This window comes from Drosophila arizonae, chromosome 5 (assembly GCF_054131065.1).
Source record: "Drosophila arizonae isolate 15081-1271.41 chromosome 5, UAZ_ARI_1.0, whole genome shotgun sequence".
NCBI lineage: Eukaryota > Metazoa > Arthropoda > Insecta > Diptera > Drosophilidae > Drosophila > Drosophila arizonae.
In genome coordinates, this window is record NC_142925.1 from 13,895,854 (window position 1) to 13,916,028 (window position 20,175).

The following is a 20,175-nucleotide window of genomic DNA, read 5'->3' on the forward strand; positions in this document are numbered from 1 at the left end:
GTCTTATATTCTATAAACTTGTCGATTTCAACTTATTTTTTACATTTTAAACATAGAGATTAATCATAATTTAACTTCAATATCCATGCCGATTTTTAACTGAAAACGAAAATTCATAGCAATCAAATTAATATTTAAATCAAGCGCAAAAGAGAATAATCATTTTATTTTGTTATAGAAAATAAACGATCTGATATGGCAAGAGATGGCATCAGTTATTCAAGAGTTATATATAGGATCTATATGGGATTATGATACTGTTCTCGATTAGTTGTGCACTTATATATAGTGTAAGTATTATATATAAATATGTAAATGTATATGTATATGTATGTATGTAAATATGTTCATTAGTCATTCAATATGAACGATTGTGTCTCTGGTTGTCTTGCATTTTGTTACATATAAAATTATATATCCGTTTTATTGTTATTATTATTATTATACAGTCTTTCGAAAATGCAAGTACTATATAACTCGTTGCTTTGCGTGCCTTATTTACAGGACATTTACAAGAGAACATTAAAACAAGGAATTAGTAGAAAAATAAAAATGCGAAAATCGTGAGAAATAAAAAATAATTGTGAACCCGCATGAAATTCGCAATCAAATCAATTGTTGTTATAAAACATTTTCCATATTAGAGCGCACATTGCGCAGGACGTTGTGCGTCTTAAGTATTTGATTTTTAATATCCTTTTCGACTTGTGCTTTTGCTTTGTTAACCACACGCAACTTTTCATAGGTGTCTTCGAATGCGCGCTTTGTGCGTATTAATTTGCGCCGCAATTCGGCATTTTCTTGCTCTACCTTTAGGCAATCGTGCACCGGCACGGGCAGCTCTCCGGCTGGCGGTTCCGTATCGGGTGAAAGATCTGTTGAAGGAAGACGTATCTATCAGATTTGGTTTTTAATATTAATGTTCATCGACTTACCATCCTTCTCGTCAAGTATATCATCATTGACCAGCTCCACGGTCTTAAGCAAGGGATGCTGTGCGTTCGACAGCTCCACACTGTGCACTCGACCCGTATCACTCTCGATGCCCAGATCCGGCGATGGATTGCTAAGCCGTCCCATTGCTCGTTGCCGCTGAGGCAGCTCCTCTGATGTATAACCGGATTGTGAGACATCGCTGGGATCCCTTTGCCTTTGCTTTTGCTTGTGCTTTTGCTCCTCCTGCAGCTGGACCAGCTGCAGCCTCATCTCCTCCAGCCGTTGCTCCAGCTGCAGTTTGTCATTGTAGGCCTTGGTGCGCTCCATGATGGCCTTTGAGGCTTGCAGCGTGCTCTCGTCCAGCTCCTTTTTGAGTGCACGAGCTGACAGCTCGTTCTCAACGAGTGTCTGCTTCAGCTCCTTCTCATTGTCCTGGTAGAACTCCAGGGAACTTTGTAACTGGGCCAGCTGACTCCTCAGCTCCTCATATTTGGCCAAGGCTACCCAATTGCGCTCCAGTTCCTGTTGTTGCAGACGCTGCTGTGCCTCCAAGCGCTCAGATATTTCCAGCTGGTATTCCGCAAGCTTTGTTTGATTTTCTTTTTGCACTGCCAAGATTTGTTGGTGCGCCTCCTGCAGCTCCAGTTCTGTGATTTGTGCATCCGCCTGCAGCCTCTTGTGCTCCACTTGCAGCTGCTCCAACTGCTGCGTCTTTTGCTCAATGAGAGCCTGAAGCTCTTCCATTTGTTGTTCCTCTTGGCAGCCTATTGCGCGCAGATCTGCATGAAGCACATCGTTTTGGATACGCAACTGCTCCAATTGTTGATTCAACTCGATGACGCGCAGCTGCTCCTGCTTGTAGCGATTGTCAGCCTCGACCAGCTGGCATTGAGCTTGCAGCAGGCGCTCATCACGTTGCGCTATCAATGCCTCCAGCTGGCCGATGCGCTCACTTCGGCGCTCCTGCTTGATCGTGTTTGTGGTACAGGCGTGGCCTTCGCTATCCGATTCGCTGTGATGCTTCTCGCCAGCCACACTGTTCGACGTATCCTCCAGTCCGATGCGCGCCAATGATACCTTGCGATCCGGCTCCGACCAGGCCTCCGATTCGCTTTGATTGTCCGGTTGCTGCTGCGGCAGAGGCAGCGAGCGTCGCTCCTTGCGTGCTTCGGCTTTGGACGCCTTGGCTGTCTGCAGATCCTCGTGGGAATTGTACGTATGATTGCATTCATCCGGCTCGTTGTTGTAGAGCATTTCGGAGAGCTTGCTCAGCTGCGCCAGACTCTGATCGGCCAGCGAAACGCCCGTGATGGACAAAGTCATGTTCAGGCTCTTGGACAGGTCCAGACTGCGATCCACAGCACGTCGCATAGCATGTCGACGATCCGCTGCCAGCACACCAAGCACATCCTTGTGCTTGAGCAGGGAATTAAGGAAGCCAGCCAGTTCCTCCAATCGGTTCGTCAACACACTGCACACATCGGCACACTCAAGACGCCACTTGTTGGCATTCTCCATATTCAGCTGAGCGCTCTGCAGCTCGTGCTTCAGCTGAGAGACCAACTTGCTATCCTCTTGCGCACCATCCAATCGTTGCAACAGCACATCGACTTTGCGCTGCAGCAGCTGATTGCGCTTGACAGCCTTGACGAAGTCAGCCTCTGTGAAGGATTGCTGCAAATCTGTGCCAGCTGTGGAATCATCGCCTGAATGCTCCACGGTTTGTTGCGAATGCTGTTTACCGCTGACCAATTTGGTCAAGCGCTCCACTTCACGATTTTTCTCCCACAGCTCTTTGTTCACGAGATTCTGCAAATTGGCGGTCTTCTTCTTAACCTCCGACTGCAGCTGCTTGATTAGCTCATCCTGATCCTCAATTTGCTTCTCATAGCGCTGCTTGAGGCTGCGTGAAATGTCCACATTACAGGTCTCGGTATCGCTCAGCGAATGGTGCTGCTTGACGGGAGAAGAGGTCTCCGTTAGGGAATTGTTCTGTAATAGAGAGGGCTTTAGATATGGATATACTTATATAGAATATCATATGTTATGTACCTGTTGCTGCTTTTGTTTGTATCGATTGATTTCCTTCTCCTGGCTGCTCAGTTTTTGCATTAGTTTTTGTATTGTGCGGCAGGCTTGCTCGTGCACTCGCTCCCGCTCCTTCAGCTTCTCCTCGGCATCCTGCAGCTCGCAGATTTTGTCGGCCAATTGGGCGCGCAGCTCTGGCGACTGAGTCTGAAAGATAAAATGGATGTCAATGGAAATTATATTACCAATGCTTGATTGAATGATTGATGAGCTACTGGCCAGAGAGCTGAGAGCTAACAGCTGCTATATTTCTATTTATAATAGAATTATATTGATTGATTTGTTGACTGGCTTGCTTGCTCAACTGCCGATGAGCGCTGAACAGTGCGTGATTGATTGATTGACGAGCAACTGACATAGAGAGCGTACAATGCAAATTATGTATATTACAATTTATTTATAATTAATTGTTTGCATGACGATTTGATTTATCAAAGTATTTCAGTTGCAATAACAATTTGACATACAATCCTACTAAATGACATATCCATAATGTATTTTTTTAATCACTTTTATTTACATTTGTAAGTATTTAATAACGAGAAATTTTTGCATAACTACCAGCGAATGATATATCGACACACTATGCTAACAAATTGTATTGGAACTCTAACTTAATTGAAAATACGAAAAATCGACGGCCGGACATACGTACTGAAATATATGTATGAGATATATATATATATATAAATATATATCTGTGATACTTATACATATATAGGAAGTAGTATGCCATCAGATCATCAGCAGAGTAAACGAAGATATATATGTATATCTATATAGAGAGAGAAATATATATATATATACATATGCATATATACTAAATATATACACATGTATATAAATATACACATTTAGCTGTACACTGTCCAGTTTCATGGGTCATTTTGCATTTCGGAGACAAGTGGAGGGACATCATGGGCCTTGGCTGATCTGCCGGGAAATACAGAATGGCCGTGTCGCGGCACAGGGTAGCTACTTAAACTGGTATTGAACATGATTGGTTGATTGATTGTATTGGTTTTGGTAAAATCCATCAATTGGGCGACTGCATCGAGCACCAGCACCAGCGGCAAAGCAGCTCTCGCAATCCATTAAAGGGCGGCAGGGAATAATTATAAAATGCCGTACTGGGCGCTGCCACGGACAAAGGCATTGTGACTGGTCTGCAATGCTGCGAAACGAATCGGATTTATATATATATATATATATAAGTAAAACAATGTGGTTATTGCTTCACCTCAGGCATGGAGTAATACAAGTGCCTCATTTGCTTCGCAGTCAGCGGATCTTGATTATTGAACAATATGCTGATCGCTGAAAAGTTTGGTGATCGATTGGAAATCTCACGAAACTTATTAAACCGGATGGGCTGTATGAAGGCAACTCGTTCCAGGTAATTCATCCGATCACAGTATTGCAGCTTATTGCTGAGATCCTGGAAAAATTGCTTTTCCCGCCGCACAATGTTAACCTCGCAGTTTTGCTTCCTAATCATGCCCTCATACTCAACTAGTCGTATAAAAAGCCGCCGCTGGGCGTGATCTTTTTCACTGTTCATGTCCTTTTGATGGAGGTTGTTTTGGATTAGAGATTTCCCTACTCTATTGCTCTCTCTTTCGCACGTCTACTTACTTCCATTAGCTTTATGGTCTTCCGCTGTACATCTAGGACGCTCACTGCGTCACCTATCCACTTATTTTGTAGCTCGATTTCATGCTGGGCAACGTTTAGCTCGTCGAGCAGGCGTCTATTCTCATTTTCAATGGCGCTTAATTCGAGCTTTTGCCTCGTTATAGTTTGCTAAATATGATTCAAGCAATCGGGCCAGAGCTCACACAACCATTCTACGAATTCTACATACACTACAATTTATATCATACTTACATTCGATTGCTGATTGCTATCGTTGTGCTTATCCAGCTCCTCGAGCAGCTTGGCATTTTTTATAGCCAGCTCCTCGATCTTTGCCTCGCATGCCACAAGCGTCTCCTGCTTTTCAGCTAACTCTGTTGACAATAGTTCCTGATGCCGCTTAGCCTCTGTCTCCCGCAAATCTGCTTCGAGCAAGGCGCTCTCTAGATTTTGAATCTGTTTATAGTAATAAAAATAAATTAAATTCAAATGGTTAGAGATGAGAGTTCTAGTTTCAATATGATTAATCAGTTCAATTGTGAAGCTTAACGGACTTTTTAGCCGATAGTATAGTTCACCAGTTCAAATTGGTTCGATAGGTATGATCGTTCTTCTTTAACAGTTCGATAGAACACATTGTTCATTCTGATCAATCGTTCATCAACGACAACAAACATAATCCGAAACCAATAATATGTAGATAATTTTACACTAAATACTATCCGGCTACCATGTACATTAACTAACCTCAGCTTCGAGAGCTTTTAACTTCTCAGTATCCAGCGAATTCACAGAACTTTTGGATGCTTTCTGCTTGACGGAGCTCTGTGTGTGAAAGAAGAATTCGAATTTAGTTCTCACATTAAAATAATTACACCTAAACCATGATGTTTACCTCCAGCTGTTGAATGTACTGTTGCATTTGTTCAATGAGGGCTTGGCTTTCCATGTCCGCCTTCTTTTGCATTTCCTCGTGCTGGGATATAGCGCGTGCCGCATCCTTTAATAGCTCGGTCTTTTCATCGACCCGCTTGCGCAGTATTTCAATCTCAATTTTGGAGTCAATCAACTGTTTAGCCGGCGAATCGGCAGGTGGTTTGCCGCCACGTGAGCCATGCTGACCCTCCTCCATAAAGTAAATTCGAAGCTTAAGATTGAAGTTCTCCTTACGCAGGGCAGACATTTGCTCCTCCAACTCCCTTACGGAGCGACCCTGCATGGGGGAATGGATACCACCCGGTGCACGCGCCGCATCGAAGCTAGTATCTATCGAAATAAAATAAAGCAAAGTAAAGAAAAATAAATTATTAGTTGAGTCTTAAGAAATTTGCATGCTACTAATACCATCAAACATGCGTAAGCTATTTGTCCTGTTTGTTCGTGGCGAGACCGGTGAGAGAACGCCGTTTTTGCCCATTTTGGCCAATTAATAAAAAAAATATATATATAAAAGGAAACTAAGTGATTGATTTGCATTTAGTATTTACGGGTGTGCTTCCAAACTAAACTAATAAAATAGTTGTATGTGTTGACATAATACACACGGATAGTCAGTTCTGGCGAACTCTAAAGAATGAGTATTAACATATCGGGAAACTGACAATAAAGACCAAACGTCAACTGTAAATGCCCTGTAAATTCGCATACATCTAAGCTCCTAGAAGCATTTCTATAACTAAAATGTATATCACTTTAATTATTATTAATTAATTAATAATTATTAAAAATTAATTATTTCATTTTTATATAAGTATTTTATCCAGTGTGTTTTTCGTTTGAACTTATTCACTGTATGTTTAATACTTACATGAATTTTCTAGGGTTACATCTTGAAGACCCCCGGGACTTGTGCTGTAAATGTAAAAGAAAAGCCATAAAACTCGATTAGAACTTGAAAAGTTTTGTAGCTGATGCCATAAAAACAAAATGAATTTAACTTTTATGTAACGTAAAGACAAAAAATAAAAACAAAAAAATTAATATTACTTTCAGTACCAAAAAGCCTCATTCAGTTGTAATAAACATTATTATAATATATATTTATTTTTTATCATATATATGTATTAACATTTTTTTTTTTTTTTATATTTATATTATATATAGGTATTACATTTTTCCAATTCCTATGCTTCCTATGCGCAATGCCGAGTATTGTCAGATATACCACTAATATATATTTTAAAACTATATAATTCATTTAAAGAGGCAGTGATAAGAGCTGAATACAAAATATGACAACAGTTTAATCCATTTCCGGGTCAAAGGTTGTGGTTTCTATTTGCAGAATCGGTTCGGTTGTAGCTGCTTCGGTTGTTTGCTGGAAACACTCGTCCGCATCCGTAAGCGTTCCATTGCAGAACTCTGCATAAACAGACCAGGCCGTCCAGCCCTGTTGCTTCTTGATAAGTCGGGCACAGCGAACGGCCGATGTGATATTATCGCTCAAGAGCTCGGTGCAGTTCACATTGCATTCGTTGAAGGCGTGGTAGGCTGTTTTCTCCGGCGGGGCACACCAATATCGATCGCTGATCTGAAAGAGTCCATAGTCCCGACTGCCGTCCGAATTGGCCCGTCCGATAACATGGGTATTAAAGCGACTCTCGTAATCGGCTATGCACAACCATAGGGGCAGTTCCACTTTAGGTACATCCAATATATAAAGCTGGCCAGCTAGCTCGCAAGGCTCCAAACGTAAGGCCAACATAGAGCTAAGCCCTAGCAGGCACATCCAGCTAGTCAGAGCAAACTTATTCATTCTACTAAACTAACATTTAGCTACTGAGCTAACTCTGTGAACTCAAGACACCTCAAGCTCAATGCCCTAGAGATGGGCAAGCCAATCATCGTTATATTATTAAATTATATCTAAGAAGCACGAAAAATAATTATCTATATATGAGTTATTCTATTACTTTTATGAATTCATAAGAACTCAGATTGCTCCTCTCTATATAATTCTCATAAGAGTACTAAAGCAAATTGGCAGAGAAAAGCTTTACTATTAAAGCTTCCACAACTAAAGTTTTGTGTATATTTATATATACATATCTATTCACATATATATTATCACACTGTCCACTATTAAAATTATATAAAAAATTAATTGATAATTACATTTTCAACACGCTGTCATCTCTAGTCTAGAGGTCAAAATAAAACGGGTTTGAATTGTTTTAATGCTACTTCAAGCCACTATAATTAACTGCTATCGACATGCAAACATATATAAATACAACTGATAATTCTATCAATAAATCAAATAGTAATCAGACTTGTCGACTCAATAATACCGTACACTGATCAGTGATCACTAAATGGCGCTAGCATTGATTGTATCTAATTAAGGAAGTTTAAAAGAAAAATCTAATTGGAATTGCTAAAGGTATTCATTTCGCACCCCTCTATGCAGTTCTCATGTATTTAAATTGTCAGTTAATGGAAGCAATTTACATTTCCAAACATCTATATGTGCTGTCTCTCTATACGATTTTCATTAATATAACTAAGTTGATTAAGCATTCAATTATCAACCAGATGTTGACATACTCTCAAGCTTGCAAAAAGTCTTATTTACTTATTTCTTATTTGATCAAAAGCCCAGCGACAAATCATTTTTATTGCACATGACATACATATGAATATATCTCTATCTCTCTATCTCTATATATACTGCAGCATATGTAGAAATAATAGCCAAAAAATTTGTAGCCGCGCTAACTGAAGCGTATAAATTGTTTCGGTAGCATAGAAATGGCACACCTTGATTACTTTTTTTTATTGCCAAATCAATGAAACTTTTAATTTCAAATAAACTGAGACCATATATGTGAATGGATATAATAAAATGTAAGTCACAAAGTTGAAAGCCACAGTCAGCCGAAATTAGCGTAATTAAACTTGGTCTTTGTGGTAATTGAAAAAAAGAGTACAAGAAATCTATCGAAACTTGTGTATTTATGTTTGATTTACCAGAGAAATATAGAGGATATATAAAAGTGTTAACAGAACTTTTTTAAAGTATTCTAGTATACTAATGAATACTTTTCGAAATACATTGTATAGAAACTTACCAAATAGTGCTCGGCGTTCCAGAACAAACCGAAAATCGTTTAAATGGTGATCTTTTAGGGGAATCATTTGTGCCGATCACAGAGTTCGTACGAAATAAGCCCGCCATTATGATAAGACTTTAATTGGTTTGGCATTAAAACTGCAGACTTTTTGGTTTATTTAAGTATAGTTCACTCCAGTTCATGTAATATACTGAACGAAACGATTTGAAATATATATATATATATACACATATAAGAATCCCGACTTTGATTTTATTTAAAGTCAAACGAATGCGTCATCCCTTTTGTTGCTTTGTTGTTGTTGTTGTTGTGCTTATCCTAAATAGCTTTGCGGCACACCGAATCTAAATAAAAGCAACTTCAGTGCAGGTATAAGTACTCTATACCACAAAACACATAGATATGTGTGTGTATATATATAAGTATGTCCGTGTGTGTGCGTCGTGCGCCTTCTATGAGTCATTGGCAGCTAAGGCAGCCAGCCAAGGCGCTTGCATTGCTTGGGCAAATGCTCCCAAAATGATGCTACGCAGCATCGCCGCACATCACAGGAGATGTTTTATGCTTTCTTTATCTGAGCAGCATAGATATATCAGCTTTTTCTTATATATTTTGGCTGCATTCGTAGCTATCACTTCTCGCAGTTTCTATACGCAATTTGCAATTTGCAGACCCGGCGACACATGTGGGCCACACATTTTCACATTTTCACATTTGCACAATTTCACGTGCGTGTCTCCTCTATGAATTATTTTGGGAAATGAGCAAAAACACAAATACCAAAACTTATGAGCTGATGTACGACTACAATTTATTGGCCACTATTTGTTGCTATTGTTGTTGTTAGGCTTTGTTTTGACCCGCCTGGCTATTTTGGCCATAGCTATGGTTACAGTCAGCTGGGCCCATCAAATCGTGTATATACACAATTATTAAGGATTGCGCGCACGGCAAGGTCCACCAACAGGTGTACTACAGTGTGTAGCCACACATGTTGAGTACCTCCAGTGCTGACAGTGGTCAATTGAAGAATGGCAGAGAGTTTTACACTCAATTATAATAGAAGCAAGGGAGGAAAGAAATTTAAAGCAGAATTCCTTTAGTAGAGAATGCTCGACTATGAATTACCCAGACCACCAACGATGTGCTACATGGTAATTCACATACATAAACATAAAATCATAGGAGTATTCACCCAAGTTTATAATTTACATATTAAACTTACTTAACTTTGTCGAAACTCGACTTTCTTTCTCTTATTCTCGGCATGATTTGGCTTGCATTTAAATATATATTAAAATAAATAAATTATCAAAACTGAATTAACAATGGCAAATTTGGTTACTTTTGAATGATTTGAAATAATTCTTATTGTAAAAAAATTTAGAATCTTGAAATTGTGCTTTTTAATAAGGTATAGTGTTTAATTAAATTCATAAATAAAAAAGTTTTTTCAAAAACTGTTTATAGAGCTGTTCAAAACAATAAATTTGACTTGTAAAACTTTATAAGTAATAAAAAAAAACTATGTCAAAGTAGAAATTTCGGAATAGGTATACTTCGTATACTTAAATGTTTTGCTAACAGTATATTTCTAAATAGTGTCTATACATATGTCACATAGTCATCTATTTTTCTAGTTTCATGATTTTTCCAGAACAATCATTTATATAATATTACAGATGCTATAGATTTTCCTCTCTACCACATGCTAACTGTAATAGTGTACTTAACGAACGTCTACTGTAACTGTAACAGCTGTTCAGAGGCCAACATATGTGTCCTGTATGTTTCTATCACGCTGACTACCTGAACTAAGTTAATTGCAGTCGAAATAATTATCTATATATAAATGGTCATTGAGAATAATTAAGATCAATTGGCGCCAAAAAGCGCGACGACGAAAATGCATTCTAAATGTAGTTTTCCCCGCGCACAGTTTTCCTCAATCTAGAGCGTTAGACAAGATACTCGACTGTTTCTGCTTGACCATATTTGAATTGTTGAACTCATTTGTGAAAAATGTATCATACACTGCAAAAACAAAGGCGGAGGTGCATTCGGGCAAGCACATAATATTTGAATAGAAATAATATATGAAAGGATCAAACATATACAAAACTAGCATTCACAAAACAAACTGTACCAAACAAACATCCGAATTTGTGGTGGTGCAAAGGGAAAGCTGCGGGTCTTGTAACAATGCAGTGCAGGGTTTTTAGGGGGTTCATAACAAAGGTCAAAGGCAGCTAGTAGGAACGTGTGTATATAAGCCAAGGAACTTGCCACTTGAATACCGAGTGCATATATCCGCTTTAAGAGGACTTTAACAAAAGTCTTATACAGTCTATATATCTGTCTTATATTAGAAGACTTTTTATCTGTTTTCATTTACTCGATTAATCGAGCACAATAATACGCAGTTATATATATATATTATATATATGTATATAGATATAGATATGTATGTACAAAGATGTGTTATATTTTTCCATAACTAAATTTAGATGCAGCCGCAGCAGCAGCAACAACAACAACGACAAAGGAAATCAACAACAAGATGAGGCGCGCGTAGCCGTAATTTATGCACGTACACACATGCACTCTCATGCACGGACGCACACACACACACTCATAAAACACATATGAGCATGTAGATAGGTTGTTTAATTTATATAAGAATATTGTATCTTTTTACACTATAGGAGAGCATTCATCAACGGTTTTTATCTACATAAAACACACAATGAATTAAAAAAAAACAGCTATCTTATGCTCACTTTTGTTGTTGCATATTTGCACACACACGCGCATATATTTGTATATGTATATATGTATTTATATATACAGGGTCTTTATTTGCTTAACCGCGCGCCGAGTAGCGTTATATATGTATGTTAATATTTATTTGTGTGTTCGTCTGTACATATGTTTGTATATATTGCGCAAAAAGAAAGACTGATAGGCGTTAAACGAAGAAGCACAATCACAACAAACGAACAAAAATACAATTGAAATATACTAGGTTGAAGTTCACTTCATATATTGTACGTATGGTATGTCTAATTGAACCGAATGCCAGAATATTACTGAAAATGCGCATCGCGATAACGAGAGAAAAACCCCACCACAGTGGGCAGCAGCAGCATCATCCGCCGTTCATCCCATAGGAGAGTACGTTTGCTCTGCAAGGAAAACGCGCTCCGCTCGAACGCACGACAGATGTTGCGCTCGTGTTTTCCGTACGTAGCGTGCGCTCTTTTTCTCACCCACCACATATGGCAAATGCCTGTGTGTTGGATTTTGCTCTCGCGGGCAAATGGGGTGGGTTATGTACACACACACGCACACATGCACACATGTATGCTCATCACTTACTCACCAGCGAGTGAGGGAGAACCTGCCAATGAGCGGCACCAATGCTCATGATCTTTGATCATACAGTTCTGTCCACTTAGTACTCAGATGCGGATGGCTGAGCATTGGCATTAGTAAATATATACATACATGCGTATGTCGTGTGTGCTTCAATTTATCATTTTAATGAATCCAAATTTAGTTTTGGATCAAAGCCAAAATGTGCGTTGCACTTGCAATATTGCACTGCCAAACAAAACTTCAAAGGCGCAGCTACCTACAACACACGCACACTCGCGCACCTATGCATGTAGGTACACTGCATGCGGCTTGCACAATAAGAACAAATCAAATTAGTACTCACTCATCTGTGCTTATGCGTTTGGACAGAGCCTCTGCCAAGTTTTTCAAAATCCGTGGATCGACCTCGCCAGCGCCGTTCTCTTCTAGAAAACTTGTCACAGTTTCTATTAAGGAGATTTCCTTTAAGGACGACGTACACATTGCATCACTGTCACAAATGTCTCGAGTTGTTTGCTTCGAATAGTCCTGATCCATTTTCCTTAGTTCGGACCAATATCTTAACTGTTTATTAAAATTTTACTTTTAGACTTTATTACTCAAATGTTATTCTAAACAATTATAAAAATTTAGCGCGCTCTTCAGATGTTTTTGGCGTCTATAATTTTAAGTCTTATCGATAATCACAATAGCAACCTTACAGCTGTGCTGCCAGATATGAGAATTTAACTCAGTGGCAAGCTCGGCGCTGCACGTATTTCTTCTAATAAGAAGAAGAAACATATATAGACTGCAAATTTAAATAGATTTACATTTCTTTGATAAGCCTAAACCCAAAACACACCTTAATTGGAGCAATGATATAAAAACAAAGCGGCCGTAACGCTGTTGTGTCGCAACGCGATCCATTTCATACCAAATAACGTTTCATCGAATCTTAACCGTGCAATAGTCAAAGGCAGGCAAGCACATAAAAATGTTTGCTACGCTAAAAAACAAAATTAAGGAGGAAACTGGCGAAGATGTGTCCACGTCGGCAAGCCAGACACACCAGCGTCATAATAATAACAATATTAATAATTATCGCATACGCAGCCGTCGTGTGAGCATCAATTCGAACGTAGCTGACGATACGGGCGGAGCCTACAACGAGGTGAGCAAACAGAACTCATATTTATATACATAACAACAACAAAAAAAAAAAACAACTGTTTATATTCAGTCGGAACAGTTGTGCCAGCTACGCAGCCAATGCAACGAGCTATCCTCTAGGGTGGCCTGCCTAACCCAAAGTTTGCAACAGCTTCAGGAGGAGAAGACGAGAGTGGACAAAACAAATGAAATTTTATTGGAAACCGTGCGAGTAGCCCAAACCCAAAAGGACCTTTATTGCGAGGAACAGGAGAAGATACAAACATTGCAACAAATCGAAATTGATAAGCTGAAAAGCTTACTCGGCTTTCGTGAACAGGAAGCCGTCGATCATATGAATGCCGTACGCCAATATCAACAACAAATCGAGAACTTTAATCAGGAGCTGGAACGTTTGCGCAATATAGAACCCATTGCTGAGGATCTGCGCGATGAGTTAGAGCAGTTGCGTCATGCCACACAGCAGGAGAAGAGCCTATTGACCACAACCCTCGCTGCCGTGCAGGAGGACAATCGTAATATGAAAATGCGTATGAAAATTGTGGAGGAACTTCGTTTGGATGTACTGCCTCAATTGAGCACTGAACAACAAGTGCAGGCACTTGTACAGGAGCACAAACTATTGGAGCAGCATCTTGAGGAAGCACACTTGCAGCTATCGGACATCAAGAGCTCATGGAGTGGTCAAAATTTTGCGCTCGAGAAGCAAGTGAGTCGCCTCTCCCAACAGGTTGCCGAGGAAACCACCGAAAAGCGAAAAGCCTTAAAGGCAAGAGACGAGGCCACAGAAAATTTTAAACAAGTTTCATTTGAGCTCGAGAAAGCCAAAATTGAGATCAAGCAAAGAGATGACAAGGTACGTCGCATCATTTTTTGAAAGGAGTTTAAAGTTCTTCATATGAATAATTTTTTTTAATTGCATTGTAGATTAAATTGTTGGAGGACGAACTTGATGAACTGAATGTTGCTCTGAAGGAATGTCGCGAAGAGAACGAACAGCAAATTCTATTCGAACGCAACAAATCTGTGAGTATCCTTTCTTCAGAAGCTGGCGTTTAGCAGTGGCATCAATAACACATACATACACAATTCCAAACACACACATACCTATACCTATACATAGTTAAATGGCATGACTAATTGTATAACTAACCAAAAATGAAAAAAACCTAGCACGTACAATAACAATTAATTTACCTCTGTTTTGCATTTTCTAATTTAACAAAGTTTTGTAATATAATCTAATCCTATTATCTATTAAATTGCTTTCATGTTTTACCAAAGAGAAACACATTTTCTTATTTAACAATTTTCTATTGAATCGCTTTTATGTTTACAAAAAAAAAAAAAAAAAAATGAAAGAGAAAAAACCCTATCTTACTTCTTTAAATAAATAAAACTTAAAAATCTAGGAAACGCTAGCAGCTGAAGCAAAAGATTTAAAAATTCGCCTTACAACCGCTGACGAAAGATTTAGTGAATATGTGAAAAATGCCGAGCAAATTGCGCAAAAGTTGCGTTCTCAAGTTATGGAGAAGCAAGAAATTCTAGGTGACACGCAAATGAAATTAGAAGTGGAACGAGAGGAGAAACTGACTGCGCTTTTACGAAATGCGGAGATTTCACAGAGCGAAGAGTTGCTGAAGAAGGAGTTGCGCATGGAGCAAACGGAGTCCAATGAATTGCATGACAAGAATAAGCAACTCGAGCAGGATCTGCAAGAGGCTAGACAAGCATTGCATTTACTCAAGGATGCAGCGGAGCAAAGTGCGAGTGATCAGGCTAAATATGAGTTGAGTCAGCGTGAAATTGCAGAGAAGAATAAGGTAGGACCTATTTCAAATTGTATTATTTATCATTTTATTTATTTTCTTTCGTTTCTTGGCAGACAATAAAGACATTAAATCAACGTTTGGGGGATCTTAAAAAGACGCTGCAAAAGGAGTTTCGCAGCTCACAAATGGCAACCATCGATGTGGATACGGATCAGGTAACACCCGCCTTTAGAGTGACCAATGCTCCCATTGAGAACTTTCAATCAGACAACAAGCCCAATTGCATTATAATGGACGAAGTAAATTTTAAGTATCTAAAACATGTCATTGTCAAATTCCTGACTAGCAGAGAGGTATTTGCATTTAAATTCAACTATACAGAATATTAGATTACCAAGTCTTTTGTTTACAGGTCGAGGCACGACATCTGGTGAGGGCAGTTTCCACTTTGTTGCAACTTTCACCGGAGGAGGAAAAACTGTTGCACGATACGCTTAATTGGAAAATGAGTTGGTTTGGCGTGAAGCCGAGCTAAACCTTATCACAGCTTAGTGATAAATCCATTCAATTAAATGTGCAATAATTGAGTACATACATATGTACATATTTTCATACAATTCATACATTCCTACATACATATATATGTATATTAGTTTTTATTAGGAGTCATTTGTACTATGTACATAATACACTGCATTACATTGTGATTGAATATTAATCTCTGATTTACTAACACCAAAATTATATATTGTTAAATATTTGTTTACTGCATATTTTCTCTGTTAATGTGATCATGACTCTTCAAGGCTCTCATGGTTCGTGTACGCTCTTTATAATTTTTTATTTTTTACATACTATATTAATTTTAAATTGCTTTTATTAGTCTGATTTTTTATGTTAAATATTTATACATATTTCCAGTGTATACTTATCATACTTATATAGAACTGTTTGTGATGCACTGTCAATAAAAACTATACCAAATGCAATTTTTATGAATTATATTTAATGAAATATTTGACCTATTTGATATGAATTTGAATTGATTTACAGTCGCACAGTCGACCACGTAAAGTTATAATCGATATCTTGTTATCGTTTGTAAATGTCAAAATAAAAGCTTTTCGTTTACTTGGTATTTGTAATGTTTTAGTATTTTCGTATTCATATTATCACAGTCACACTGTGTCTATTAACAATGCCGCTTGGAAACGCTGGCCGAATTGCTGTTTGTTGGTTCGTAACATATGTGTAGTAAATGAATCAGCTTGATTTAAATTAAAATTGCGTGTACATTAGGGCATTTTTAACCGTTGGTGGAGTTTACGCTTTTGTCTTGTCAAAAAGATCAGTCGAAGACCGAAGGATTGAGAACTTACGTGTGAGAGAGCGCATGAGAAAGGCAAACCACGGTGAATACGATCACACTATTTCCGTCAGGCGTTTTGACTAGAAACCAAAAGTAAAATTGTAAAAAAAAAAAAAAAAAAAATAGACAAGAAATACATAATCAATTCATAAAAATAAATTAAACAACATGGCAGCAATGCCCCAAATAAGCGTGGCCGACCAGGCCAAATTGCAGCTGATGCAAGAAATGGAGATAGAGATGATGTCGGATTTATATAACCGTATGACCAATGCCTGCCACAAAAAGTGCATTCCGCCTCGTTACGGCGAATCGGAATTAGGTAAATTTCTATTCTTATTAAGTTTCTTTGACGAAGCAAAATAACTATGACGCTTTTCCGACAGGCAAAGGTGAAATGGTCTGCATCGATAGATGTGTTGCGAAGTATTTGGACATACACGAAAAGATTGGAAAGAAGCTGACCGCCATGTCCATGCAGGACGAGGAGCTGATCAAGAAAATGTCTAGTTAAATTTCCCGTTTCTAGGTTTTTGGTCATATTGACCCATCTGTATATTTTGTGTAGCTTTTGTCCAGCTACCAAGCCAAAGCGCATTTCAATTGTTACGTTTTACACTTACACACACATCCAATTTCACACAGACAGACACGAATAAACGGTACGCAACAGATTTATATATTTTGATTAATCATCTTAAAATGTTGTTACAAATCGAGACATTTCGGGCAACATAACGCTCAAATCTTCAATGGTATTCTCCAGTGTGCTCTCATCGGAACTATCCAATTGGCTGGTCCTTGCACTGTTGGCCCAATCCGATGATGTATCATTGTCCTGCTCCTGCTGTGGCTGTGCGTCGCTATTGCCACTAAAAAGGTTGCCGGTGGCAGTTTCTGGGTAGTCCTCAACAGACTCCACATAAATGTTCATTAAGTGCTGTAAATGTGAGAAGTCTTTAACAAGCAGAAATGAAAGGCTTATCTGGACTTACTTTAGCCAGCTCCTGCATCTCGGGCTTGGTGCTAATGGGATTCATGGATAAATTCAGCATGCGCACGTATTTTAGCTGTTCCAGCTCCTCCCGACTTGGCATTTGCTCAATGAGATTGTCATTGAGGAAAACGAATCTCAGCTTGGGCATGACCATCAGCATGCGTGGCAGCCGTTTCAAACGATTTTTCCTCAAATTCAGATGTACCAGATTCTGCATCATTCCAAATGTATTTGGCACTTGCACTAAATCATTATTCTCGGCAGTAAACCAACGTAACTCCGACAGCTTGCCCAGTTGATCGGGCAGTTTGCACAAACGATTTCCACGCACTCCCAACGTCTCCAGATGCTCGCAATTCGATAGTTCAGCTGGCAGCGCACGGAGACCCGTATTGTTGCACCAGAATGTCTCCAGGGCCGTAAGTTGTCCCACCTCCGCGGGCAGGCTAGCGATATTATTACAGCTAACATTCAGGAATTTCAATCGAACCAATTGGCAAACACAAGCGGGAAACTCATCGAGCTTATTGTAGTCCAGCGCCAGGACCTGCAACCGCATCAAGTTGCCTAGACTGGAGGGCACCTGGACATTAAATAGATCTATATAACATATCCATATATATTTCGTTCACTCTACAACCTTGGTTAGCTTATTTTGATTGAGAAAGAGCTTCATCAACGTTTCACAGTGCTCAATTATCTCGGGCAATTCGTCCATTTGGTAATGGGACAGATTTAGCGTGAAACCCTTCTTTTGTATCACATCCTCGCAGTTGGCTAATATATAATTGGTACGAAAGAAATGGCAAACTGCCTCCATCACCTGTCTATACACGAATTGGTGTATCTATTTTGTACTTGAAATAGTTATATTTAACAAGTCTGTGACAGCTTCACGATTTAAAACGAATATTTTCCAAATATATACAGCTTTTTCACAGCATCAGAGTCAACTAAACAAATAAACACATACATACACACATGGATATGTATATCTGTGTAGTTATATAGACACATATGCCCTCGTATAGACTATATACTGTAGAAACCTTCTGGCCTGGTTCTGGGTTTCTAAATTTATCTATTTCACCGCTCGCTAAATTAAAATTATGCATATTCGATTGCGATGAAAATTAAATACTCTCTTTTTTTATTTTTGACCCAGACGTTGGAGTGAGCTATAACATACCAATCTTTATGGAATCTCTTTTAAAATTTCGATTAGACCTGATAGTCTTATAACTGAATCTGCATTTCAGTTATTAGAATGAGAAATCTAGAGCATTGCAAGTAATTTTAAATGAATTATTGATTTATACTCTTCTCCCCGAATACGTTGAGGCTCTGAGAAATCACAAACCAAATTTCAAGAGAGCAATTAGCAAGCCAACAAAACGACAAGTCTCTCTCACTTTGAAAAAGATTTCTTTCTCTGTTCTACATTTAAAGATAAACACGGTTTCATTTTATCCAATAATTACATTGACATTTACATATATATGTATTATACACTACGACGGTGCACATTAATTTTAATTTATTCGATTTAAGATTTATTTCGTACAACAGTAACTACTGCCTCTTCAGTCCTTCCTTCCTGTCTTAGCCGGAATACTAAAAAAGAAAGAATAATAATATGAATATTTTAAGTAAATATAAATATAGCATAATAACTTTGTCACTTACGCGCTGTGGGCCACGTCCATTGGGACTACCGGAGGTGATGACATTGCCATTGCTATCAACGGTAACTGTGCGTCCATCGGGACGCTTCCAAATAGAGACGTTGTTGTTCCAGATGCCGGCCTGATCATCGCGTGCCACAAAGTTTTCGCCCTGGACACGTGCGCGTCTATGGCGGGAGTGGGCCACAGTGCGTCCATCACGGCCATTGGCAATGAAACCTCCATCGCCATAGCTCACTGAACGGCCATCCGGACGACTCACGTGCACGGTGTCGGGACTACGACGGCCGCGCTGTACGACAAAAGTACCGGATCCAGCGCTGTAGTCAACGGTGCGATCGGGACGTCCGACATGGAAGTCACGACGACTGCGACTAATTATGAGTGGGCCATCCCTGCTGCTGCCGACAACACGATCCGGACGACTAATTACCACATGTCGTGGGGGCCGATAAGCACTTGTAGGAAGCGTCAAGGGATCGGGTCCACGGCGAGCCACCAGATTCGGGCCAGATATGCTGTGTGTGGCTGTAAAACGAGGTGTGTAAGCACAATGTGAAGAATGGCAGCTGATTGCTATTCACCTGGTGTGCCTGCTCTATTCCTGTTATGCACATACGTATTGCCGTCCTCATCTGTGTAGCTGTGTGATCCCCCGGAACTAGGGGAGTTCTGGAATGTGCCGGGCACTCCAGGCACCTGATAGGGGCCTTCATTCTGGCCACGTATATACACCTGTTGGCCAGGTGGGCCGAACACATGTGGACCATTGCGTCCATCGTAGGTCTGCTGTGCGCTAATCACTAAAGCCAATACAATATATATACATATGCTTAGAGAGTTGAATTTCGTGTTGAGTAGTTTCATCCATTTACCTGCACACAGCAAGAGAGCGCAGCTCAATCCAAGTATCCCTTGTGAACCCATTGCACAGCCAATTTCAATCGAATGCTATCAACATTGAGCTCCTCCACTATTTATATGCATTCTCAATCGGCAGAAAATTTCCCCAACGACGACGACCACGACAACATTCGATTTGATAAGTAAGCGAATCTAGCTTGGGAAATTCAGAAGCTCGGCCTAT

At 39.3% G+C, this 20,175-nt stretch overlaps 7 protein-coding genes across 13 annotated transcripts; 3 read left to right on the forward strand and 4 right to left on the reverse strand.

The window, feature by feature from the left end:
• Positions 1-133: 133 nt before the first annotated feature.
• Positions 134-12,789, reverse strand: cnn (phosphodiesterase 4D interacting protein centrosomin). 6 transcript variants are annotated; one of them, XM_089471324.1, is made up of 9 exons: positions 11,513-11,827; positions 8,730-8,922; positions 6,467-6,510; positions 5,555-5,925; positions 5,407-5,484; positions 4,912-5,115; positions 2,989-3,171; positions 936-2,928; positions 134-875 (listed from the first exon to the last, which is right to left on the reverse strand). In XM_089471324.1, the coding sequence occupies exons 2-9, from the start codon at positions 8,834-8,836 to the stop codon at positions 622-624; spliced, it is 3,234 nt and encodes a 1,077-aa protein (XP_089327450.1). In that variant the 5' UTR covers positions 8,837-8,922; positions 11,513-11,827; the 3' UTR covers positions 134-621. The 6 variants fall into 6 exon arrangements, with proteins under 6 accessions (XP_089327450.1, XP_089327449.1, XP_089327454.1 ...); XM_089471323.1 differs by lacking the exons at positions 8,730-8,922; positions 11,513-11,827 and adding an exon at positions 12,454-12,789; XM_089471328.1 differs by lacking the exon at positions 8,730-8,922.
• On the reverse strand, positions 6,518-8,722 carry LOC108615349 (lysozyme 1). The gene has a single exon (XM_089471333.1). The coding sequence runs from the start codon at positions 7,412-7,414 to the stop codon at positions 6,902-6,904; it is 513 nt and encodes a 170-aa protein (XP_089327459.1). The 5' UTR covers positions 7,415-8,722; the 3' UTR covers positions 6,518-6,901.
• Positions 12,790-12,864: 75 nt separating the features above from the next.
• Positions 12,865-16,529, forward strand: Golgin97 (Golgin 97). Its single transcript, XM_018009759.2, has 6 exons — positions 12,865-13,263; positions 13,333-14,118; positions 14,190-14,288; positions 14,675-15,088; positions 15,151-15,390; positions 15,450-16,529. Exons 1-6 carry the CDS (start codon positions 13,087-13,089, stop codon positions 15,570-15,572), a joined length of 1,839 nt encoding a protein of 612 aa, XP_017865248.1. The 5' UTR covers positions 12,865-13,086; the 3' UTR covers positions 15,573-16,529.
• LOC108615355 (uncharacterized) lies at positions 16,135-16,529 on the forward strand. The gene is made up of 2 exons (XM_018009789.2): positions 16,135-16,273; positions 16,337-16,529. Exons 1-2 carry the CDS (start codon positions 16,236-16,238, stop codon positions 16,488-16,490), a joined length of 192 nt encoding a protein of 63 aa, XP_017865278.1. The 5' UTR covers positions 16,135-16,235; the 3' UTR covers positions 16,491-16,529.
• On the reverse strand, positions 16,336-18,726 carry LOC108615340 (uncharacterized). Its single transcript, XM_018009772.2, has 3 exons — positions 18,044-18,726; positions 17,402-17,986; positions 16,336-17,346 (listed from the first exon to the last, which is right to left on the reverse strand). The coding sequence occupies exons 1-3, from the start codon at positions 18,221-18,223 to the stop codon at positions 17,104-17,106; spliced, it is 1,008 nt and encodes a 335-aa protein (XP_017865261.1). The 5' UTR covers positions 18,224-18,726; the 3' UTR covers positions 16,336-17,103.
• Tim10 (translocase of inner membrane 10) lies at positions 16,575-17,080 on the forward strand. The gene is made up of 2 exons (XM_018009783.2): positions 16,575-16,728; positions 16,793-17,080. The coding sequence occupies exons 1-2, from the start codon at positions 16,575-16,577 to the stop codon at positions 16,918-16,920; spliced, it is 282 nt and encodes a 93-aa protein (XP_017865272.1). The 3' UTR covers positions 16,921-17,080.
• A 136-nt stretch (positions 18,727-18,862) lies between the features above and the next one.
• BaraB (Baramicin B) lies at positions 18,863-20,124 on the reverse strand. Of its 2 annotated transcripts, XM_018009776.2 has the most exons (4): positions 19,964-20,124; positions 19,673-19,891; positions 19,090-19,616; positions 18,863-19,017 (listed from the first exon to the last, which is right to left on the reverse strand). In XM_018009776.2, exons 1-4 carry the CDS (start codon positions 20,013-20,015, stop codon positions 19,006-19,008), a joined length of 810 nt encoding a protein of 269 aa, XP_017865265.1. In that variant the 5' UTR covers positions 20,016-20,124; the 3' UTR covers positions 18,863-19,005. The 2 variants fall into 2 exon arrangements, with proteins under 2 accessions (XP_017865265.1, XP_089327456.1); XM_089471330.1 differs by having other exon boundaries at positions 19,673-20,030.
• Positions 20,125-20,175: the final 51 nt, after the last annotated feature.

Coding starts and splice junctions, on each gene's coding strand:
- LOC108615355 (XM_018009789.2), top strand. CDS start 16,236: ATGCCGCTTGGAAACGCTGGCCGAATTGCTGTTTGTTG. Junction 16,274..16,336: donor GGCCGAATTGCTGTTTGTTG/GTTCGTAACATA, acceptor CGTGTACATTAG/GGCATTTTTAACCGTTGGTG.
- LOC108615340 (XM_018009772.2), bottom strand. CDS start 18,223: ATGGAGGCAGTTTGCCATTTCTTTCGTACCAATTATATATTAGCCAAC. Junction 17,987..18,043: donor ATCAAAATAAGCTAACCAAG/GTTGTAGAGTGA, acceptor TTTAATGTCCAG/GTGCCCTCCAGTCTAGGCAA. Junction 17,347..17,401: donor AGATGCAGGAGCTGGCTAAA/GTAAGTCCAGAT, acceptor TCACATTTACAG/CACTTAATGAACATTTATGT.
- Golgin97 (XM_018009759.2), top strand. CDS start 13,087: ATGTTTGCTACGCTAAAAAACAAAATTAAGGAGGAAACTGGCGAAGAT. Junction 14,119..14,189: donor TCAAGCAAAGAGATGACAAG/GTACGTCGCATC, acceptor ATTGCATTGTAG/ATTAAATTGTTGGAGGACGA. Junction 15,089..15,150: donor AAATTGCAGAGAAGAATAAG/GTAGGACCTATT, acceptor GTTTCTTGGCAG/ACAATAAAGACATTAAATCA.
- LOC108615349 (XM_089471333.1), bottom strand. CDS start 7,414: ATGAATAAGTTTGCTCTGACTAGCTGGATGTGCCTGCTAGGGCTTAGC.
- Tim10 (XM_018009783.2), top strand. CDS start 16,575: ATGGCAGCAATGCCCCAAATAAGCGTGGCCGACCAGGCCAAATTGCAG. Junction 16,729..16,792: donor TTACGGCGAATCGGAATTAG/GTAAATTTCTAT, acceptor CTTTTCCGACAG/GCAAAGGTGAAATGGTCTGC.
- cnn (XM_089471323.1), bottom strand. CDS start 12,647: ATGGATCAGGACTATTCGAAGCAAACAACTCGAGACATTTGTGACAGT. Junction 6,511..12,453: donor AAACGCATAAGCACAGATGA/GTGAGTACTAAT, acceptor TTACATTTACAG/CACAAGTCCCGGGGGTCTTC. Junction 5,926..6,466: donor TGTAACCCTAGAAAATTCAT/GTAAGTATTAAA, acceptor TTATTTCGATAG/ATACTAGCTTCGATGCGGCG.
- BaraB (XM_089471330.1), bottom strand. CDS start 20,015: ATGGGTTCACAAGGGATACTTGGATTGAGCTGCGCTCTCTTGCTGTGT. Junction 19,617..19,672: donor GAATAGAGCAGGCACACCAG/GTGAATAGCAAT, acceptor CTCGTTTTACAG/CCACACACAGCATATCTGGC.